Below are 19,443 nucleotides of genomic sequence, written 5' to 3' on the forward strand. Positions count from 1 at the left end.
CTCAAACTTTTTAAACAGGGGGCCAGTTCACTGTCCCTCAGACCGTTGGAGGGCCGGACTATAGTTTAAAAAAAAAACTATGAACAAATTCCTATGCCCACTGCACATATCTTATTTTGAAGTAAAAAAAACAAAACGGCAAAAACACCCGCATGTGGCCCGCGGGCCGTAGTGTGAGGACGCCTGCTCTAGAGTTAGCATCTCTGGATGATTCTTCCCTGAAACGATGATTACTGTGGTAATTGACATGTGTTGGTTCTCCAATTTCACCATAACCTTTACCTTTATTAGGTGCCATTTTACCACAGGGAAGAGTTTTTCCTTCTCCACTTACTTACTCATCTATCTATCTATCTATCTATCTATCTATCTATCTATCTATCTATCTATCTATCTATATCTTTGCTTCTTTTATTCTAGGGGTTGCAATCAATACTGATAATCAGTCCTGGCGGGTTTGGCTCAGTGGTCAGAGCGTCAGAACAAGGACTGAAGGGTCTCGGGTTCGATTCCAGGTCTGGTCACATACCTAGGCTGTGGGTTCGATCCCCAGTTGGGGTGTATACAGGAAGCAACCAATCATTGTGTTTCTCTCTCACATAGATGTTTCTGTCTCTCCCTCTCTTCTCTCTCTCTAAAAAAAAAAGCAATTTGAAAAGACTGCTAGAAATTAAAAATAAATAAATCCAGGGTTTCCTGAGTTAAAATAAAATGCCTCACCCTCGGAGCCTCCCTGCATCTCTCCCCCCATCTCAGCCACTCCTCCCAAGAGCTGTCTGCCCTCGCTCACTCCTTCCTCACCTCCCGCTCCTTCCCTGATTCAGGGCTTGCTGGCTTCTGTCCCTGTCACTCCTCTGAAACTACCCTGACCAAGATCATCAGTGACCTCTTCACCTCTGAATCTCTACTCTGACGTATGGTGGCAGCATTTGCCACAGTCAACCATGTCTTCCCCCCAGCAATGTCTGCCTGCTTCCTTGGGTATCTGTGCCACACACTCCTGGGACCCCCACCTTCCCTGCCAATCCCACACAGCCCCTTCAATGTTCCTGTCCCTGAGCTCTACCTTTAGGAGGAGGAAGAGCTACCATTTATCATGTTCTCACTCTGGGCCAGGTCCTGTGTGTAAATGAATTACAGATAACCCGTGTACAACACGGGTTTGAATTGCACAGGTCCACTTATATGTGGATTTTCCCCCAATAAATATACAGTCAGCTCTTCCTATTCCCAGGTTTCACATCCACAGATTGGCCAGCTGTGGCTGGGAATCTGCAGATGCCGAGGGCCAGCTGTATATATTGTTCTGTACCATTTATACAGGGTACTCGAGCACTCATGGAGCTTGGTTATCTGCAGGGGGTTCTGGAACCAATCCCCCGCGGATACCAAGGGATGACTGAAGCTTTCGGGGGTCAAAAAAGAAAAGTAATACTGAAAAAAAGAAGAACTGGTGGTGTTTTTAAATGAAAAATTTTGTTTCACAAAGTTACAAACCATCTGTAACTTTAAAAGGACATGGGTTTTATTTTTGAATGAATACTACAATCACATGATTAAAAAGATACTTTCTGTCTAATTTATTCTTGGTCAGTATGCCCTGGCCAGGAGGCTCAGTTGATTGGAGCCATCGTCAGGTACACCAAAAGGTTGTGGGTTTGATACACAGTCAGGGCGTGTATGGGAAGCAACTGATTGGTGTTTCTTTTCTTTTTTAAAATATATTTTTTATTGATTTCAGAGAGGAAGGGAGAGGGAGAGAGAGATAGAAACATCAATGGTGAGAGAGAAACATTGATTGGCTGCCTCCTGCACACCCCACACTGGGGATCCAGCTGCAAACTGGACACATGCCCTGACGGGGAATCGGACCATGACCTCCTGGTTCATAGATCGATGCTCAACCACTGAGCCATGCTGATCAGTGTTTCTTTCCCTCTCCCCCCACTCCCTCGTTCCCTTCCCCTCTCTAAAATAAATTTGAAAACATTTACATGTAAAATATAACACGGTATGAAGTGAGAGGTCTCATTCTCACCTCTTTTTCAACCTGCCCTTCCCCCACTCCCACTGCTGTAAGTAGCATTAATTTCTTTTGTATCACCCTAACCGGTGTGGCTCAGTGGATAGAGCGTCAGCCTGCGGACTCAAGGGTCCCGGGTTCGATTCCGGTCAAGGGCATGTACCTTGGTTGCGGGCACATCCCCAGTAGGGGGCGTGCAGGAGGCAGCTGATTCTCTCTCATTGATGTTTCTGACTCTCTATCCCTCTCCTTTTCTCTCTGTAAAAAATCAATAAAATATATATTTTTTAAAAAATTTCTTTTGTATCCTTCCATCATTTTTCCAGATATAACTTCCCTCCTTTTTTTTATAATAGGTAATGAACTACATACATTAGTGTATATAACTTAATATATTCTGGAGATACAGGGAGTCCCCTCATTATTTTTTTACAGGTGCCCAGTATTCCACTTTGTGTATATATTATGTTTTACTTGGTTATTCCCTGCTGATGGACATTTGCTTTGTTCCCAGTCTTTTGCTGTTACAACACATTCTGCAGTAGCTGTGCACTTTACAAAGGTGCAGTGTATAGCACAGATAGTGTAGATTTCTAGGAGGTGGAAGTAAGTGTGCTGAAGAAGGCGCCCTCTGGTCCATTTGCGATGCTGGCTACAACCACACCCTTGTACACACATCATTCTGTACGTGCAGTTCCGTCTAAGCGTAAACTTCAGAAAGCAGGATTGCTTGGTTAAAGGGTAAATGCATTTGTCATTGGATAGATTTTGTCATCATCTTCCCGCTCATTAACATCATGTGAGAGCGCCTGTTTTCCCACAGCCTCACCACCAGACCGCATTGTCAAATATTTGGATTTTTGCCAATCAGATAAGTAAAAGATGGTAGTGCATTGCAGTTTTAATTCACATTTCTCCTGTTAGAGGAGCAGTTAATCATCTTTTCATGTATTTCTTTCATGTTAGTTGTTCAGTGAAATGACGATGCCCTGGGCTTATTTTTCTCTTGGGATGTTGGTACTTTTATTCTTGATTTCTAGGAGCTCTTTGTGTATTAACTTATTATAACTTTGTTAGTAATAGGAGTTGCACCTATTTTTTCAAGTTCATCATTTTGTCTTTTGACTTTGCTTATGTTGTTGTTGTTGTTTTTGGAGGGGGGGAGGTCATGCAGAATACTTAATTTTTTAAAAAATATATTTCATTGACTTTTCACAGAGAGGAAGAGAGAGGGACAGAGAGTCAGAAACACCGATGAAAGAGAAACACCGATCAGCTGCCTCCTGCACACCCTCCACTGGGGATGTGCCCACAACCCAGGCACGTGCCCTTGACAGGAATCGAACCTGGGACCTCTCAGTCCGCAGGCCGATGCTCTATCCACTGAGCCAAACCAGCTTCGGCAATACTTAATTTTTATGTAGAAAATAATTTAAAATACTTGATTCATTTTTAATGAAATAGATAATACAGAAATACACTCCTCTTGTAAAGAAACTCAGAACTTACAGCTATGATTGAGGTCACCTTTGGCCCCAATTCTGTTCTCATCCCACCTCTCCAAAGGCTGCCACTATTATCCACTCTCCAGTTTTTTATTTCTGCATCTCCATTCATATATAAATCTGCATTAAGACTATGTAGCATTGTTTTATGGTTTCCCAAGTTCTTCATGGTTGACAGAGTTCTTGACAGTTTGCAAGACACGTCGCCATTAATAAGTACTTTGCAGGTTCCAAACCTTTGCATTAGTTTGGAAAGCCCTTTTTGATAGTTGAAAACACCTTAAAAGCTACTAATTTATTCTTGGTCAGTACTGTTTTAGGGTTTTCTTTATTTTTTGATCTGCAAATATTTTTTACTATATCTCTATATTTAAAATTTTCTTTTTAAAAATATCTTTGTAGGAATATAATTCACACACCATAAAATTCACCCATTTAAAATGTACAATTCAGTGACCTTTTTTTGAGTATATTTACAGAATTGTGCAAGCATCCCTACAATCTAATTTTAGAACATTTTAATCACATCCAAAAAGGAACCCCATACCCTTTGGCAGTCACTTCCCATTTCCCACACCCAGGCAACACTAATCTACTTTCTGTCTTTATAGATTTGCCTATTCTGGACACTTCATATAAATGGAATTGTAGGCTTTTTTTTTTTATTAATATAACAAGCCACAATGTCATTATCATCCCCAACCAAAACAAAAAAAATATTCACAATTCTTTAAATCATCAAATATCTAGTTGGTGTTCAAATATCCAAATCTCATAAATATCACACAATTTTTTGTAACTTCTTTGATCCAGGATCCAAACAAGGCCCATCTATTGCAATTGACTGATATTTCTTCTTCTTCTTTTTTGTAAGTATATTTTTATTGATTTCAGAGAGGAAGGGAGAAGGAGAGAGAGATAGAAACATCAATGATGAGAATCATTGATCTGGCTGCCTCCCACACGCCCCACACTGGAGATCAAACCCACAACCCAGGCATGTGCCCTGACTGAGAATCGACCTCCTGGTGCATAGGTCAAAGATCAACTACTGAGTCATGCTGGCTGGGCTGGTTGACATTTAAATCTACTGCTCCCCTCTGTCACATCTGCCTTTTCTGGCGCTTTATCTGCTGGAGACCCAGGTGACTGGTCCTGTGGAAGTCTGGCAGAAGTACAATGTGAGCAATATGTATAATTTAAAACTTTCTAGTACCTATGCTTTAGAAAAAGGAAAAAGAAACATGCGAAATTATTATTATTATTTTAATATTCACCCAAGAATATTTTTTCCATTGATTTTTAGAGAGTGGAAGGGAGGTGGAGAGAGAGAGAGAGAGAGAGAGAGAGAGAGAGAGAGAGAGAGAGAGAGAGAGAGAGACATCGCTTGGTTGCCTCCCACATGGGTCCCAAGACTGGGGCCAGAGATTGAACCTGCAACCTAGGTATGTGCCCTTGACTGGAATCGAACCCATAACTTTTCAGTGGGTGAGCTGACACTCAATCAATGTTCAACACTGGCCAGGGCACATGAAATTATTTTTTAAAAATAGGTTTTATTGATTTTTAGAGAGAGAGGAAAAGAGAGGGATAGAATCCATGAGAAACTTCAGTTGGCTGCCTCCTGCACGCCCCCTACTGAGAATGCAACCCACACCCTGGACATGTGCCCTGACTGGGAATGGACCAGTGGTGACCTCTTGGTTCCTGGGTCTACACTCAACGACTGAGCCACACTGGCCAGGCTATTTTTAACAATATGTTTTTTAACCTAATGTATCCAAATTATGACTTCCACATATATATTCAATTTGAAAATTATTAAATATTTTACATTCTTTTTTTTCATAATAAGTCTTCAAGATCCAGTATGTGTTTTTTACACTTTGAGCATATCTCAGTTTGCTCCGGGCACGATTCAAATGCTCAGTAGCCACAGGTGGCTCATGGCTATCATTAAACAGTGCTGTGCTTGAGTTTCCCACAGTTTGGATCTGGCTGATGCAACTTTGTCGTGGTACTTACTGTGTTCCTCTGTCCCCTGTGTTTCCTGTAAACTTGGACATAGGTCAAGAAGCTCGATCAGACTTTCGGGTGTGGAATTTTTATTTCTGTTTGCTTTTGTTTGTTTGTTTTTTGCGGTGCTGCATCCGCCTCTCAGGAGGCACATCCTGTCCGGGCCTTCTCTTCTGTGATGTCAGCAGCCCTCGTGTCAATGCCCAGACACATGAGTTCATTAGAGATTACGGGATGGCGAAGTTCTCATTTCTAAATGTTTGACCATTTACCAAGCTTTATGTGGTTTTCTGAACTATTCACAAATCTTTGTATTTTTACAATGTGCTTTTCAGTTTATTTATTTTTTAATATTTTTTTTATTGATTTCAGAGAGGAAGGGAGAGGGAGAGAGAGATAGAAACATCAGTGATGAAAGAGAATCATTGATCGGCTGCCTCCTGCATGCCCCACCCTAGAATGGAGCCCGCAACCTGGGCCTGTGCCCTGACTGAAAATCAAACCGTTACCTCCTGGTTCATAGGTTCACACTCAACCACTGAGTCACACCAGTCAGGCTTACATTTCTTTATGGTTTAAAAAACAAGTTCAGGATTTTTTAAAAGGGACTTTTAAATTTTAAAGAATTGTAACAGTTATGCCCAACCAGCATGGCTCTGTGGTTGAGTGTCGACCTATGAACTAGGAAGTCATGATTTGATTCCCAGTCAGGGCACATATCCAGGTTGCAGGCTCGATCCTCAGTGGGGGGCATGCAGGAGGTAGCCAACCAATTATTCTCTCTCATCATTGAAGTCTCTATCTCTCTCTCCTTCTCACTTCCTCTCTGAAATCAATAAAAAATACTTTTAAAAATTGTTACAGTTATAAACTCTTTGCAGTTTTCAAGATGCTTAATTCACTTGACGAATATATGTGTAAGCAGAGAGCAAAACAGAGATCCCATCCTCAGAGCTGATGGGCCAGTGTGGAGGGGCAGATGAAAAAAAGTAAATAAACGAAATCATTTCAGATTATAATCTGTGGTCTGAGGGAAATGAGCAGGGAATTGAATAAGAAAGTATGGTTTGAATAAATCCTGTAATCTGCATGGTCCGGGAAGGTCTTTCTAGAAGAGAATATTGAAGCAAAAGCTGAAAGGTACCACGTGAAGCTGGGTGGGGGTGGGGTGGGAAGGTTGTAGCATCCCAGGCGAAGGAGACAGCAAGCTGGAAGGTGGGAACAGAGGGATGCAAAGGAGGCCGTGTGGCTGGAGAGAGCTGTTGGTGGCAGGAGAGGAAGAAATAAAGTCTGAGAGGTGCAGGGGGCAGATATGCAGAGCCCAGTTGGCTGCAGGGAGGACTTGGACTTTTAAGTTAAATAAGATGGAGCCAAGGGAGGATTCTCAGTGGAAAGGGGGCGAGGAGGGGAAATGTGACCTCACTCAGGTGTTTCCAGGGTCCCTTCAGCTGAGGGTAGGGGACAGATTTGGGGAACAGATGGGGAAGAGGGAGACCAGGGAGGAGGTTGCTGTAATGGTCCAATGGGAGACAATGGGAGGGGGGGACCTGGATGAGGTCCATTAAAGCGGGGAGAGTGTGTGGGACCTAGATCTGTCAAAAGCAGAGCTGACAGATTTGCTGATGGGTTAGCTGTGGGTGGTGAGATAAAAGAGAGGACTCAAGGATGACTCCTGAGATGGGTAAGAGTGTGAGAGGATAGGTTTTGAAATCAAAAGTTCAGTTTGGGCCATTTCCAGTTTGGGGTACAGATCCACAAAGAGTTGATAGGTAGGGTTTTAGCTGTGTTTGGATTCCGGAGAGCAGTCAGGGCTGGGATGCAGACTTGGCCGTCATTGGTGTGAGATGACATCCAGAGCCTTGGACCTCAATGATAGCTCCATGGAGGGTGTATATTTAAAGAAAATGATGCAAATCCCAGGCCTGGAGTCCCCCAACCTTTAGGGAAGGCATTTCAAAAGAAGGGAGTGGGCAAAGGGACGATGACAAAGAGAGAGCAGCAAATCACAAGAGCAGAGCCCAGGACTGGAGTCCCAGGCCCCCAGGGGGCAGGGGGGCACTTTTAAGGGTTCAGTGTCACACTGCATCACAAAGGGAGGAGACAGTTCTATGGCGTGAGGGTAGAAGGTGAGGAGTTCCTGTGTGATTATGTCTCCACATTCTGCGGTTTTTAGAGCCCTTCATGATTTGCAAAGCACGTTACTCATTTAGAAAGCATTTTGCAAAGTTCTTGACTATAAAGCACTTTTCAGAGACAGAAAATTTCGCTTTTGTTCATACCCCAGAGCAGCATTTCTCAAACTGCATGTGGCAACCTACCTGTGGATCATGAAAGTAGTTTAGTTAAGTCATGACCAGCATCTCCAGAAATAAAATAGAACATTACAGAGGGAGTTGCACAGTGAAAGTCAGAATGGTGTCACGAAACCTCTTTTTTATAAAAATGTATCCTTACTGTGGGCGCAGTCAACACATTTGAAAAACTGCATTAGAGAGCCCCTTGCATAGGAGATCAGCACTGAATATTCAATCGAAGTGTTGCCTGCAAAGTAAAAACACTGGAAACAACCTCAGTGTCTGTCATCAGGAGAATAAAGAGTACAATTTTTCTAAAACAGGAATACTGCAGTGAAATGAATTCATTTGATCTAGATATCAACATGGATAGATCTAGAAAACATACTGTTGGCCTAGCCAGTTTGGTTCAATGGATAGAGCGTTGGCCTGCGGACCAAAGGGTCCTGGGTTCGATTCTGGTCAAGGGCACGTATCTTGGTTGCAGCCTTCCTCCCTGCCCAGGCCCTGGTCAGGGCTCATGCAGGAGGCAACCAGTTGATGTGTTTCTCTCACATTGATGTTTCTCTTTGTTTTCCTCTCTCTCTTCTACTCTCCCTAAAAATCAATGGAAAAATATCCTCAGGCCCTAACCGGTTTGGCTCAGTGGATAGAGCATTGGCCTGTGGACTCAAGGGTCCCAGGTTTGATTCCGGTCAAGGGCATGTGCCTTGGTTGCGGGCACATCCCCAGGAGAAAGTGTGCAGGAGGCAGCTGATGGATGTTTCTCTCTCATTGAGGTTTCTAACTCTTCTATCCCTCTCCCTCTCCTTCTCCCTTCAGCTCTGTAAAAAGTCAATAAAATATATATATTAAAAATTTAAAAAAAGAACATTCAGGCTCACCAGACCTCTTCCCCACCCCCAGGCCATGGACAGCCAGAAGCAGTTCAGCAGCCCGGAAATCCAGTTCCTGCTGTCCTGCTCTGAGGCGGATGAAAACGAGATGATCAACTGCGAGGAGTTCGCCAACCGCTTCCAGGAGCCAGCCCGCGAAATCGGCTTCAACGTGGCGGTGCTGCTGATCGACCTGTCAGAGCACGTGCCGCACGACCCGCGCCTGCGCAACTTCCTGGAGCTGGCCGACAGCATCCTAGAGTACTTCCGGCCCTACCTGGGCCGCATCGAGATCATGGGCGCCTCTCGCCGCATCGAGCGCATCTACTTCGAGATCTCAGAGACCAACCGCACCCAGTGGGAGATGCCCCAGGTCAGAGGACCCGCACCCGCTCGTGCATGCTGGCTTTCCCGGGTGTGGGGTCACGCATGCTCCTCGCACCCTCGGACTCCGTGCACGCTTTGTGCATCTGGTCTGAAGACCCTGGTGGGCGTTGGCTCTGCTCGTACAAGCCCATGCCCCCCCTCCCCCTTTTGCACACATTTTATGGGTCCTGCAGCGCCCTTGTTACACCCTTGGTTCCCCCTTGTCCACCTCTCTGCAGCCTTGGCCCACACACGGATGTACACCCCTTGTACGTGAAGCAGAGTCTGTGTGCCCTCACTGTGGCGCTAGCACACTATGCCTACCATTTGCACACTTACCCTGGGAGCCCTTATAGTCCTGATGCGACCAAGCCCACACCCCTTGCTCACCTTCCCAGCAGACGCTAGTTCGCCCGCTTTTGGCCCTGGCCTACCCATGCCCACATTTTTGCACACTCACTTTGGGGACCCTGGGGGCCATGGTATGCTAGCCCAGCCCTCACCAGCCACCATATGTGCCCACAGGTCCCAGCACACAATGCCCATCCCACTTATTCAGGTCCCACATGTGGTACACGTCTCTTACACACTCATTTGGAGGATGCAGCGCTGGCATGCCATATAGTTGTCCCTTCCCCTCCCACATGCCCTCACTGTAGCCCTGGCACACTCACCATCACCCATGCACACTTGGACTGCCCTTTCAAACCCCCAGAAGAGCCCCCACATGTCCTTAGTGAGCAGGCCTACTTCTTGGCCCTGTCTCAGCCCCTCCTAGGCCCAACCCAAAAGTGTTCATGTCTTTACACATTCACTTACCCCAAGAGTACCCTCCTGTGGCCCTAGATCATCTCCTGCCCACCTGCCACACTCAGCTTGCATGTGGTTCCTATCATTCATTCTCTCACACTCCCACATGCCTCTCACACACCCTCCGGCCCCAGCCGTGCCCCTGTGGTCCCGGTGGCCCTCCGGCTCACACACACATTGCACACCAGCCTGCGTACCCCTTGCGTGCCCCTTAAACTCACGCTTCCGGTTTGTTCCTCGGATGCCCCGAGGCACCTGCATACTCCTCCACAGGTTCTTGCACACCCTTTCCCACGTACAGCCCATGAAGCTTTTACTCCCACAACCTCCTCAACAACTAGGCCCTGCAGGTCTCCTCAGTGGACGCCTGGCTCATGCACAGCTGGGCTCATGTCCCACACTGAGCCCTGTCTTCATGTCCCAGGGCCTTGCACTGATTCCGGGGGCCTGCCTGCACATTTACCCCTGCTTCACATACACTGACCCTTTGAACTGTAGGCCCCTCCCACACCAGCACCCTCCCCACCCCCGTTTTGGCCTCAGGCCCTTGAATGCCTGCCCCATGTGCCCATCTCCACATGTACCATGAGCCCCACGTGGTCACATATTTCCCAGTCTTCCCACGCCACCATGCCCTCCTCACACCCATTCCTCCCTTAACCCCTGGTGCTCTCTCACAAGGCTCTTGCACATCAGCTCCTTCACATAGTCCACAGAAACCCTCAAACGTTTGTACACTGCGTCCCTTGGGGCACCATTGCATACTCACCCCCCCCCCCAATCTAGCCTAAAAGTGGTTGCACCATCCTTGCCCCTGGATGTCGGCCACATCCCTGCCTCCACCGGAAGCCCTGGCCCTTCGTATGCCTGTCCATGCCCTGGGAGCTCCGCCTTCCCTTTGCCTGGCTCATGCTCCCCACGTGACACTCATTGCCTTCATGTGTTCCTCCAAACATGCACTTCCACCTGCTCGCCTTCCCACCGCACTTTCCCCTGCTGGTATGGGCCTGGTGTGCCTCCGCAGTGTAATCGCAAACACGATGCGGCATGGACGAGGCGCCAGCTGCCGTTCTAACCCCTGAGCATCCTTTAACTCATCTAGCCATCACACCAACCCTATAGTGCAAGTCCTACTATGGTCCCCCACGTTAGAGAGGGGGAAGCTGGGGCCCAGGGAGTTACATGGAAATCACCCAGCCCCTCGGTGGCAGAACTGGGATTTGAACCCGGGCAGGCTGGCTGAGGAACCTTTGTGTTCGAGCACTATGCCGTCTCTCCAAGAGGCTGAAATCATCGATTCTGAAGCCAGCTCATTGGGAATTCCAATCCCACTTCCGCCACCTCTCAGCGGTGTCGCCGAGGCGTGGTGACCCTCCGTTTCCCCATCTGTAAAATGGGGATAAGAGCCCTGGGGTAGTTTGTGAGGATTAAGGAAGATATCACATGGAAGAGGCTTGGTACAGGGCCTGGCTTTGTAGAAGAGAGCCTACAGCGAGCAGTATATACGCTTACTATTACTAATGTTGCTTCAAATTATCTATATATATAAAAGCCCAGTGACCGGAATGGCAGAATGACCAGATAGACCAGTGGCTATGATGCACACTGCAGCAGCCAACCATCCTGATCTGGGACTGCTCAGTCCCTCCGCCCCTGGCCAGCCCAGCTCCTGATTTGCCCCCAACACCCCAATAGGGGCCACGGCCCCTTTCCCCCCCCTGGACCCACCGGATGGGCCCCCATTGAGGCAGGCCGGCTGGACCCACCCATGCACGAATTCGTGCACCAGGCCTCTAGTTAAAATATAAGTACAAAACCGCTGAGATCGCTACTGGCCCCGCCGACGCCTCGCCCCCGCCTGCCCGCAGGTGAAGGAGTCCAAGCGCCAGTTCATCTTCGACGTGGTCAACGAGGGCGGCGAGTCCGAGAAGATGGAGCTCTTCGTCAGCTTCTGCGAGGACACCATCTTCGAGATGCAGATCGCCGCGCAGATCTCGGAGCCCGAGGGCGAGCCCGAGGAGGACGACGAGGAGGGCGCGGCGGAGGCTGGCGAGGGCGCCGAGGAGGGCGCGGCGGGGCCCGAGGGCGCGGCGGGGCCGGCGGCGGCGGGCGCGGCGGCGCGCGTGGCGGCGGCGCTGTCCCGGGCCCTGCGCGGCCTCAGCTACCGGGGCCTGCGGCGGCGCGTGCGGCGGCTGCGGCGGCTGACGGCGCGGGAGGCGGCGGCGGCGGCGGGCTCCCTGCTCTGGGCGGCGGTGACGCGCGCGGGGGCGGCGGGCGCGGGGCTGGCGGCGGGCGCGCTGTGCCTGCTCTGGGGCTCGCTCTTCGGCGGCGGGCTCGTGGAGGGCGCCAAGAAGGTGACGGTGACCGAGCTGCTGGCCGGCATGCCCGACCCGACGGGCGACGAGGTGCACGGCGAGCAGCCGGCCGGGGCCGCCGGCGAAGCGGACGGCGAGGGCGAGGGCGAGGGCGCCGGCGACGCCGCGGAGGGCGCCGGCGAGGAAGGGGCCGCACACGAGGCCGGCCCGGGAGGCGCCGACGGGGCCGCGGCCGCAGCTGAACGGGGCCCCTTCCGGCTCGAAGGGGCCCCGGGAGGCCTCGGGGACATGGGTGACACGACGCCGGTGGAGCCGCCCACGCCAGAGGGCTCCCCCATCATCAAGAGGAAGCTGGGGGTGAGAGTGCGGCGGAGGTGGGGGTGTTGGGGTGTTGGGAGAGATTGGGGTTAGGAGGGACAGGAGGGGGGAGAGAGACTCAGAGGCCGGCTGGACCCACCCATGCACGAATTCGTGCACCAGGCCTCAGAGACACAGAAATGGACTCAGGTGGAGACCTGGAGAGGGGCTCCCGATGAAAAAAGGTGGTGTTTCTGGGAGAGAAAGAAAACGATATCTGGAGTCACAGAGCGAGAGACCCCAAGATGACATTTGAGGGGAAACAGGACCAGAAGTTAAAAGCAGCCGAGGTGGGGTCAGGGGCACCAGGAGAGACCCTCAGAGGCACAGATGGTTGTGGGGAATCAGTTGCGCGCAGCATCCTCAGGTCCTTGGTGCTGTGAGTGCCCCCTGGGGGTGGTTGTCAAGGGGATGGGAAAGGTGGGAGGGGGGGGGGGAGAGCTGGAGCCTGAGAAAGCTGAGTGAGTGGCCTTAGGCCCCAAGCGTCCAGCCTCTATCATTGCCTCCCTCCCGGACTGCGAGCCTGACCCTGGTGTCAGCCTGACCCTGCAGGGTGCTTGAGCAAGGCATTCCACCTCTCGGGGCCTCAGTTCCCCTGTAAAACGAGAGTCCTAGTCCCTCTTCCTTCTGGCGGGGGCGTTGTGAAACTTGGACGGCCCCAAGGAGCTGACCAGGGAGGGACCCCGAGGTGAGCAGGCAGGTCAGCTCTGCGAGGCGCCCAGGGATGGGGGCTCGAGACTCTGATGCTTGCCCTGCTGCCAGGTGGATGGAGAGGAAGAGGAGCTGCCTCCAGAACCAGAGCCAGAACCTGAGCCAGAGCCAGAGAAAGCTGAGTGAGTGGCCTCGGGGCCCAGAGGGCCCAGCGTCTATCCTTGCCTCCCTCCTGGACGGGGAGCCTTCCGAGGTCAGGGCCCGAGCCAGGAGGCTGTCCTGGTTACCCAGTGTCCTCAGCCTCTCCCAGCCCGGGCCCAGAGGAGGGGCTCTGGGAAAGGGAGGAGAGAAATGAATGCTCCTCTCTTACCCCCAAGCCTTTGGGGGTGTGGGCCTCTGCCCACAACACCTTCCCCCGTGCTTCATCTCAGTCTTCCTCAGCTTCTGAATTTTGGCTCAAGCCCACCTTGACATCACATCCCTAAGTTGAAGGAATGTCTCCTCGGGAGCTCCCAGCTTCCCTCATGCCAGCCCTGACCGCACTGCATTGCCACTGCCTGGTGGCAGATCTGTACTCCATTGGACTGGAGACCATGAGGACAGGGCCTGAGGTTGACCCATCACTGTGTCCCCAATACTATCTCAACCTGAGCCAGGAATGGGGGTGGACCCCCCCCCCCCCCGCTCCGTGCCCCGTACATGGCTTTGAATGAATGAATGAATGAATGAATGAATGAACAAATTGCTCAGGTACCTCCTCACTCTGTCCTGCCTTGCAGTGCTGAGAACGGGGAGAAGGAAGAAGTCCCCGAGCCTCCACCAGAGCCCCCCAAGAAGACAGCACCTCCTCCCCCCCATCCAAGGAAGGAGGAAAGCAGAGGTGGGGGCCTGGAATTCTGGGGAGAACTGGAAGTGCAGAGGGTGAAGTTCTTGGTAAGGATCCGGCGTGCTGCAGCTTCCTCTTCACACCACCTCTCCTCTCCACCTCGTTCTGAGTGGAAGCCCGGCTGGGAAGAGGGCGGGGATGTCCCAACAGGGCCAGGACCTGAGCGCGGGACAGCATTCTTAGGTTGTTCCCACTTGGCTCTTTGGCCTCTCCCTGCTCCTGATCCTTCTTCCAACCTCCACACCTTTGCTCATCGGGGGCCACTTGCTTAGGCATCCCACTGCCATGCTGGAGCTAAATCCTCTGGAGCTAAATCCTCTGTCGGGAGCTAAATCCCGCCAAGGCCATGTTCTTCTAAATCCTGCCATGGCCTGTTTCTTGGCTGTCAGCCTTCAGGTTGGAGCCGTCACCCCAGCCCCAGCTACTCGTATTGGGGGGACAATTCATCTCATCCAGGCAGGAAGAAGGGAGGGTTTTGGGGAGGGAGGGCCCAGGGCTCCACCTCCTGTTTCCTCTCCCAGGGCCAGCCTGGCTTCAGGGGCTAAGGGAAACATGCTGGACAGAAGGTGGTTTAGTGAGGGTTTATGAGAAGAATGAGGGATGGAGAGAGAAAAAAAGGGAGAGATGGAAGTAGGTGTGCTCTGCCTGTGGTAAAGCAGACAGGGTAACCTCACACAGGAAGCAGCAGTGGTTGGGAGCTTGACTGCCTGGTTCCAAATCCCACGTCTGTCACTTCTTGGCTGTGACCTTGAGCAAGGCATCTCATCTCCCTGAGCCTCCATTTCCTCATCTGTAGAGTGGGCATATCAGCATTACCCACTTCATAGGGTGTGGTGAGAATTCAACAAGTTCGTGCAAATAAAGCTCTTAGCCCAGGTCTTGGTATACAGTAAGCACTCAAAAGATAAGAGGTTGTGGGACCAAATATTGAGGACTCGGGTACTTGTGTTATGGGAAGAGGGTGGCCTGTGAGTTCTCTTTCTCTTTCTCTCCTCATCATAGAACTACCTCTCCCGGAACTTTTACACCCTGCGATTCCTTGCCCTCTTCTTGGCATTTGCCATCAACTTCATCTTGCTGTTTTATAAGGTGCTGGTCATGAGGGGCCAGGAGGATTTGGGCTGTGGGGTGGGAGGCTCAGCCCCTAATAAGTTCACAGGGTCACCGAAGTTCACCAGGGACAAGGTGTTGGGCCCAGGGTTCCCAGAAATGTTCAGGCTGGACACCTGGATCTTGGGACCCCACTGGGGTGAGTGTGAGTGTGTGGGTCCATCTGGACAGATGCCTGAGTGCCTGTAGGAGTTAGAACAGGGGGCCAGTTCGGGGTCCCGTGCTCAGCTCTGCCATTTGTCCTGTGCTCCTAGCCACAGGCCTTTGTCTCTGCAACACCCATTGATGCCGTTAAACTTCTTGGCTTTCACATAAGCTAAAGAGACATTTGTAGGGAGGAAGAAATGGGAAGGAAAGGGTTAAGAACCAGGCCTCCTGAAGGACAAAGGGATCCTTGGGGCCTGTGCCTACATAACAGGACAGAGAGGCATCTAGCAGTGTGATCAGAGCATGGCTTCTGTCAGACTTTTATTTCAGAGAAGAAGGGAGAGGGAGAGAGAGATGCCTCTTGCACGCCCCACACTGGGGATTGAGCCTACAACCCTGGTGGCATATGCCCTGACCAGGAATCGAACCATGACCTCCTGGTTCATAGGTCGACACTCAACCATCGAGCCACACAGGCAACTTCTGTGAGAGTGAATCCTGGCTCTACCACTCACTAGCTGCATTACTTAGAACAGTACCTGACCTACAGAAACAACTCTGTAAATGTCAGCTACTACTAGTTTTAGTATTAGTGTAAATATTAGTAGTCAGTCTCTTTAAGGCTCCACTACGAAGATGATCCCCTCTGTTTTCAGTCCTCCTGTCACTTGGTTCAAGTAGTGAGATTCCCACGACATAGTTTGATTTGCCAGCTAGAGTTCTGGGCCCACCCCTTGATCTTGATTGACAGTCCTTTCCCCACTGTCTCTGACAGGGGCCCAGTACAACCTCAGAAATGGAGGCTGTTTGTGTTACTGGGTTCTGGTAATGGCAGACCAGGTGCCTGTGACTGACCTCTGCTCCCCTTCAGGTCTCAGACTCCCCGCCAGGGGAGGATGACTTGGAGGGCTCAGCGGCTGGGGACCTGGCAGGCACAGGGTCTGGTGGTGGCTCTGGCTGGGGCTCAGGAGTCGGTGAAGAAGCAGAGGGCGACGAGGATGAGAACATGGTGTATTACTTCCTGGAGGAGAGCACGGGCTACATGGAGCCTGCCCTGCGTTGCCTGAGCCTGCTGCACACACTGGTGGCGTTTCTCTGCATCATTGGCTACAACTGCCTCAAGGTGGGCCCTGACCGTGCTCCTGAGCAGGGGCTTGGGTGCTGAGGGGAAGGGGACCCTGGCTGAGAGGGCCTGGGGCAGGCTGTGGGATCTTACACTGGAGGTGGGACAGAAGGGTCCTGGTGTTGGGGTCAGGGCTGGGGGATGGGTACAGGATTGGGGTCTTCAAACTGGGGACTAATGCGGGTCATAGCTGAGGAGCCAGGTCCTATGACAGTTAACTTCTGGATCAAGAGGCAGATTTTTTAAATTTGGAATATTTCCTGCATGCTAGTCAGTTGGTGAATTAAGATCTGTGGGGTCTCTTTTAACATAACATGGGTGCTAGTGGGAATGTAGAGTCTGACATCACCTATGCCTGAGGTTTGTGATGCCCCGTAAGCACTGTTATGAGAGTTTCCATTTGGATTCCATAAGCTCTATTTTAATAAATCTTGGCATTTTATAGTTGGATGAACAGAGTTCTTTGGCTTAGAACTTTTGCATATGCTGTCCCTCTGCCCTGGAAGCTTTGCCCCACTTCTCCCTCCTTTCACCTACCTCTGTTATATTCATCCTTAAGATCTGAGTTCAGAACTCCCTCCCTTGGGAAGCCACAGGCTGCATCAGGCACCACATCTGGGCTCTCCCATGTCTCTCCCGTCCCAGCCCGGACCCCTTTGCCCACACCTCCCCATCACTGCCCTGTTCACTCCGGTGTGGGGGCTCACACAGGCTCCAACAAGATCTCCTGGCACCTGCTGAGGCTGTGGTCTCCTGAGGCGCCTGGCACCAGCCCCCTTGCCTCCCTGCACAATCTAGGTGCCCCTGGTAATCTTTAAGCGGGAGAAGGAGCTGGCCCGGAAGCTGGAATTTGACGGCCTCTACATCACCGAGCAGCCTGAGGACGACGATGTGAAGGGGCAGTGGGACCGACTGGTGCTTAACACGCCGTAAGGACCCAGTCCCCACCTCCAGGTGGATGGGGGGAGCAGAGCTGGGTTTCTACCCCAGTCCTGGCCTCCTCAAAAGACCAGGGTTTCCGTCACTGCCAGCCTGACTCATTCTCCCCAAGCCTTGGTCTTCCTCTGTAATGTAGACACATTTCCTCTGCAGCCCCTGTAGGGGTGGTGGTGACACATGGAGACTCCTGGGCCCTGGCCTCGGAGATTCTGGTTTAGGAAGTCTGGAGAGGAGCCCAGGAACTTGCATGTTAAACCCTGCCCCCATGTGGGATTCTCACCCAGGTGCCATGAGTGGGAGATGGGAAATCATTTGGTTTTTATACTGGGCCCAGAGAGGGAATGAGGGCGCGTGAGGGCAATGTGCTGGAACTGTGGACCCCCAATGTGCACGCCAGCCCATTCCATTTCCCCCCAGATGGAGTCCTATTTCACGTGCCCATATGGGGCTTGGGCGGGGGGGCTGGGAGGGGGGGCGGGAAATGTCTCTAGAATAAGAACGTCAGGTCAGATTTAAACCTTGGGTTGGTCATATCCTGGCTGGGAATTCTTGGTCAAGTCACTTAGCCTCTCTGTGCCTCAGTTTCTTCATTTGTAAAGTGAGGATAAATAATCACATTGACCTCAGAAAATCTTGTAACTATGAAATGAGTTAATAGAGTTTCTGAGGCACAGTGAGTTCTAGGTAAAGGTGGGAAGTTATTTTATTATGGGGTCCTGCCTAGTATGGGTGGTGTGAGGAGGGAGGGAAGCCACACCAGTCACATCCTTCCCTCTCAATGTCACCATCAAAGCCACATTCAAGTACACATGCTTAACAAAAAGACAGAGGAACACTTGTTTAAAATAGTATTTGCCTGCCCTAGCCAGTTTGGCTCAGTGGATAGAGCATCGGCCTGTGGACCCAAGAGTTCCGGGTTCGATTCCAGTCAAGGGCACATACCTCGGTTGCAGGCTCCGGGGCGCGTGCAGGAGGCAACCAATCAATGTGTTTCTCTCACATTGATGTTTCTCTCTGTCTTTCCCTCTCTCTTCCACTCTCTCTAAAAAAAAATCAATGAGAAAAATATCCTCGGGTGAGGATTAAATAAATAAATAAACGTTTAAAAAAAAAAAAGTATCTGCCCAAGACCTTGACTTCTAAATGCCATTTTCCACAAAAAGGAACCAAGCTCCTTGAAGAAGTGGCAGATTTCAGGGCTGGGGCAGGCCAATATACAATGAGCCTGGATTATCCTGTTGTGTCAGAGATATCAATCAGAAAACTGGTCAATATAGGGCCAGAATCATCAAATAACATTACATAAAACTGTGTGAGAAAGCACACCACTCCCCCCGGAGCTGGATCAGGACCAGGTTGCTGGCTGGGAGTCCTCCCCACCTGAGTGCCGATAAGGGTTTTTTTGTACATCTAGGCTCTGAGTGCAGCGCCCGGCCTCACTTGGGCTCCACCAAAAGACACCAGTGGGGGTAATGGTTGGCCTGAGGCAAACGTCAGGCCTGGGTCTTCAGAGCCGGACCCCAAGTGAGAGTGTGGGGTCCCCTGTAAGAAAAACATTGGGATTTCAAACCACGTTGGACTGGCTAGTGGCTCCTATTCCCTCCTGTCCTGACACCTCATGGTCTCTCTCTCTTGACAGGTCTTTCCCCAGCAACTACTGGGACAAGTTTGTCAAGCGGAAGGTGAGATGCATGGATGGGGCGGTGGCAGGGCCTTCCAGGCTGGGTCCCTTGCTGCCACCAGGCCATCCCAGCCCTATCAAGGACGTGCTCTGTGTGTGACCTTGGACCAGGAGCACCTCAGTTTGCCCGTTTTGAAATGAGCATGATAAGCACCCCTCCCTCTCACAAATGAGATGATGCAGGTAATGAGCATAGCACAGGGCCTGGCACAGAGTAAGTGCTTCATAAATATTACTTTCAAAGGAGGAACTACCCTTTTAAGCATACAGACTCAGGAGCCAGATTGCCTGCTTTTTCTACTCCTAGCTGTGTCAACCTTTCTGTGCCCCAGTTTCCCTCATATT

The 19,443-nt window shown here is 50.7% G+C and overlaps 1 protein-coding gene across 1 annotated transcript in view; it reads left to right on the forward strand.

Moving 5' to 3' along the window:
• Positions 1 to 19,443, forward strand: part of RYR1 (ryanodine receptor 1) — a 124,190-nt gene that overhangs the window by 98,917 nt on the left and 5,830 nt on the right. The window contains exons 88-95 of the mRNA XM_079800423.1: positions 8,745 to 9,086; positions 11,758 to 12,561; positions 13,324 to 13,394; positions 13,992 to 14,145; positions 15,101 to 15,187; positions 16,227 to 16,478; positions 17,277 to 17,407; positions 19,057 to 19,099. Coding sequence (XP_079656549.1) covers positions 8,745 to 9,086; positions 11,758 to 12,561; positions 13,324 to 13,394; positions 13,992 to 14,145; positions 15,101 to 15,187; positions 16,227 to 16,478; positions 17,277 to 17,407; positions 19,057 to 19,099 — 1,884 coding nt within the window. The remainder of the gene's footprint in view (positions 1 to 8,744; positions 9,087 to 11,757; positions 12,562 to 13,323; positions 13,395 to 13,991; positions 14,146 to 15,100; positions 15,188 to 16,226; positions 16,479 to 17,276; positions 17,408 to 19,056; positions 19,100 to 19,443) is intronic.

This window comes from Cnephaeus nilssonii (assembly GCF_951640355.1).
Source record: "Cnephaeus nilssonii genome assembly, chromosome: 20".
NCBI classification, from domain to species: Eukaryota; Metazoa; Chordata; class Mammalia; order Chiroptera; family Vespertilionidae; genus Cnephaeus; species Cnephaeus nilssonii.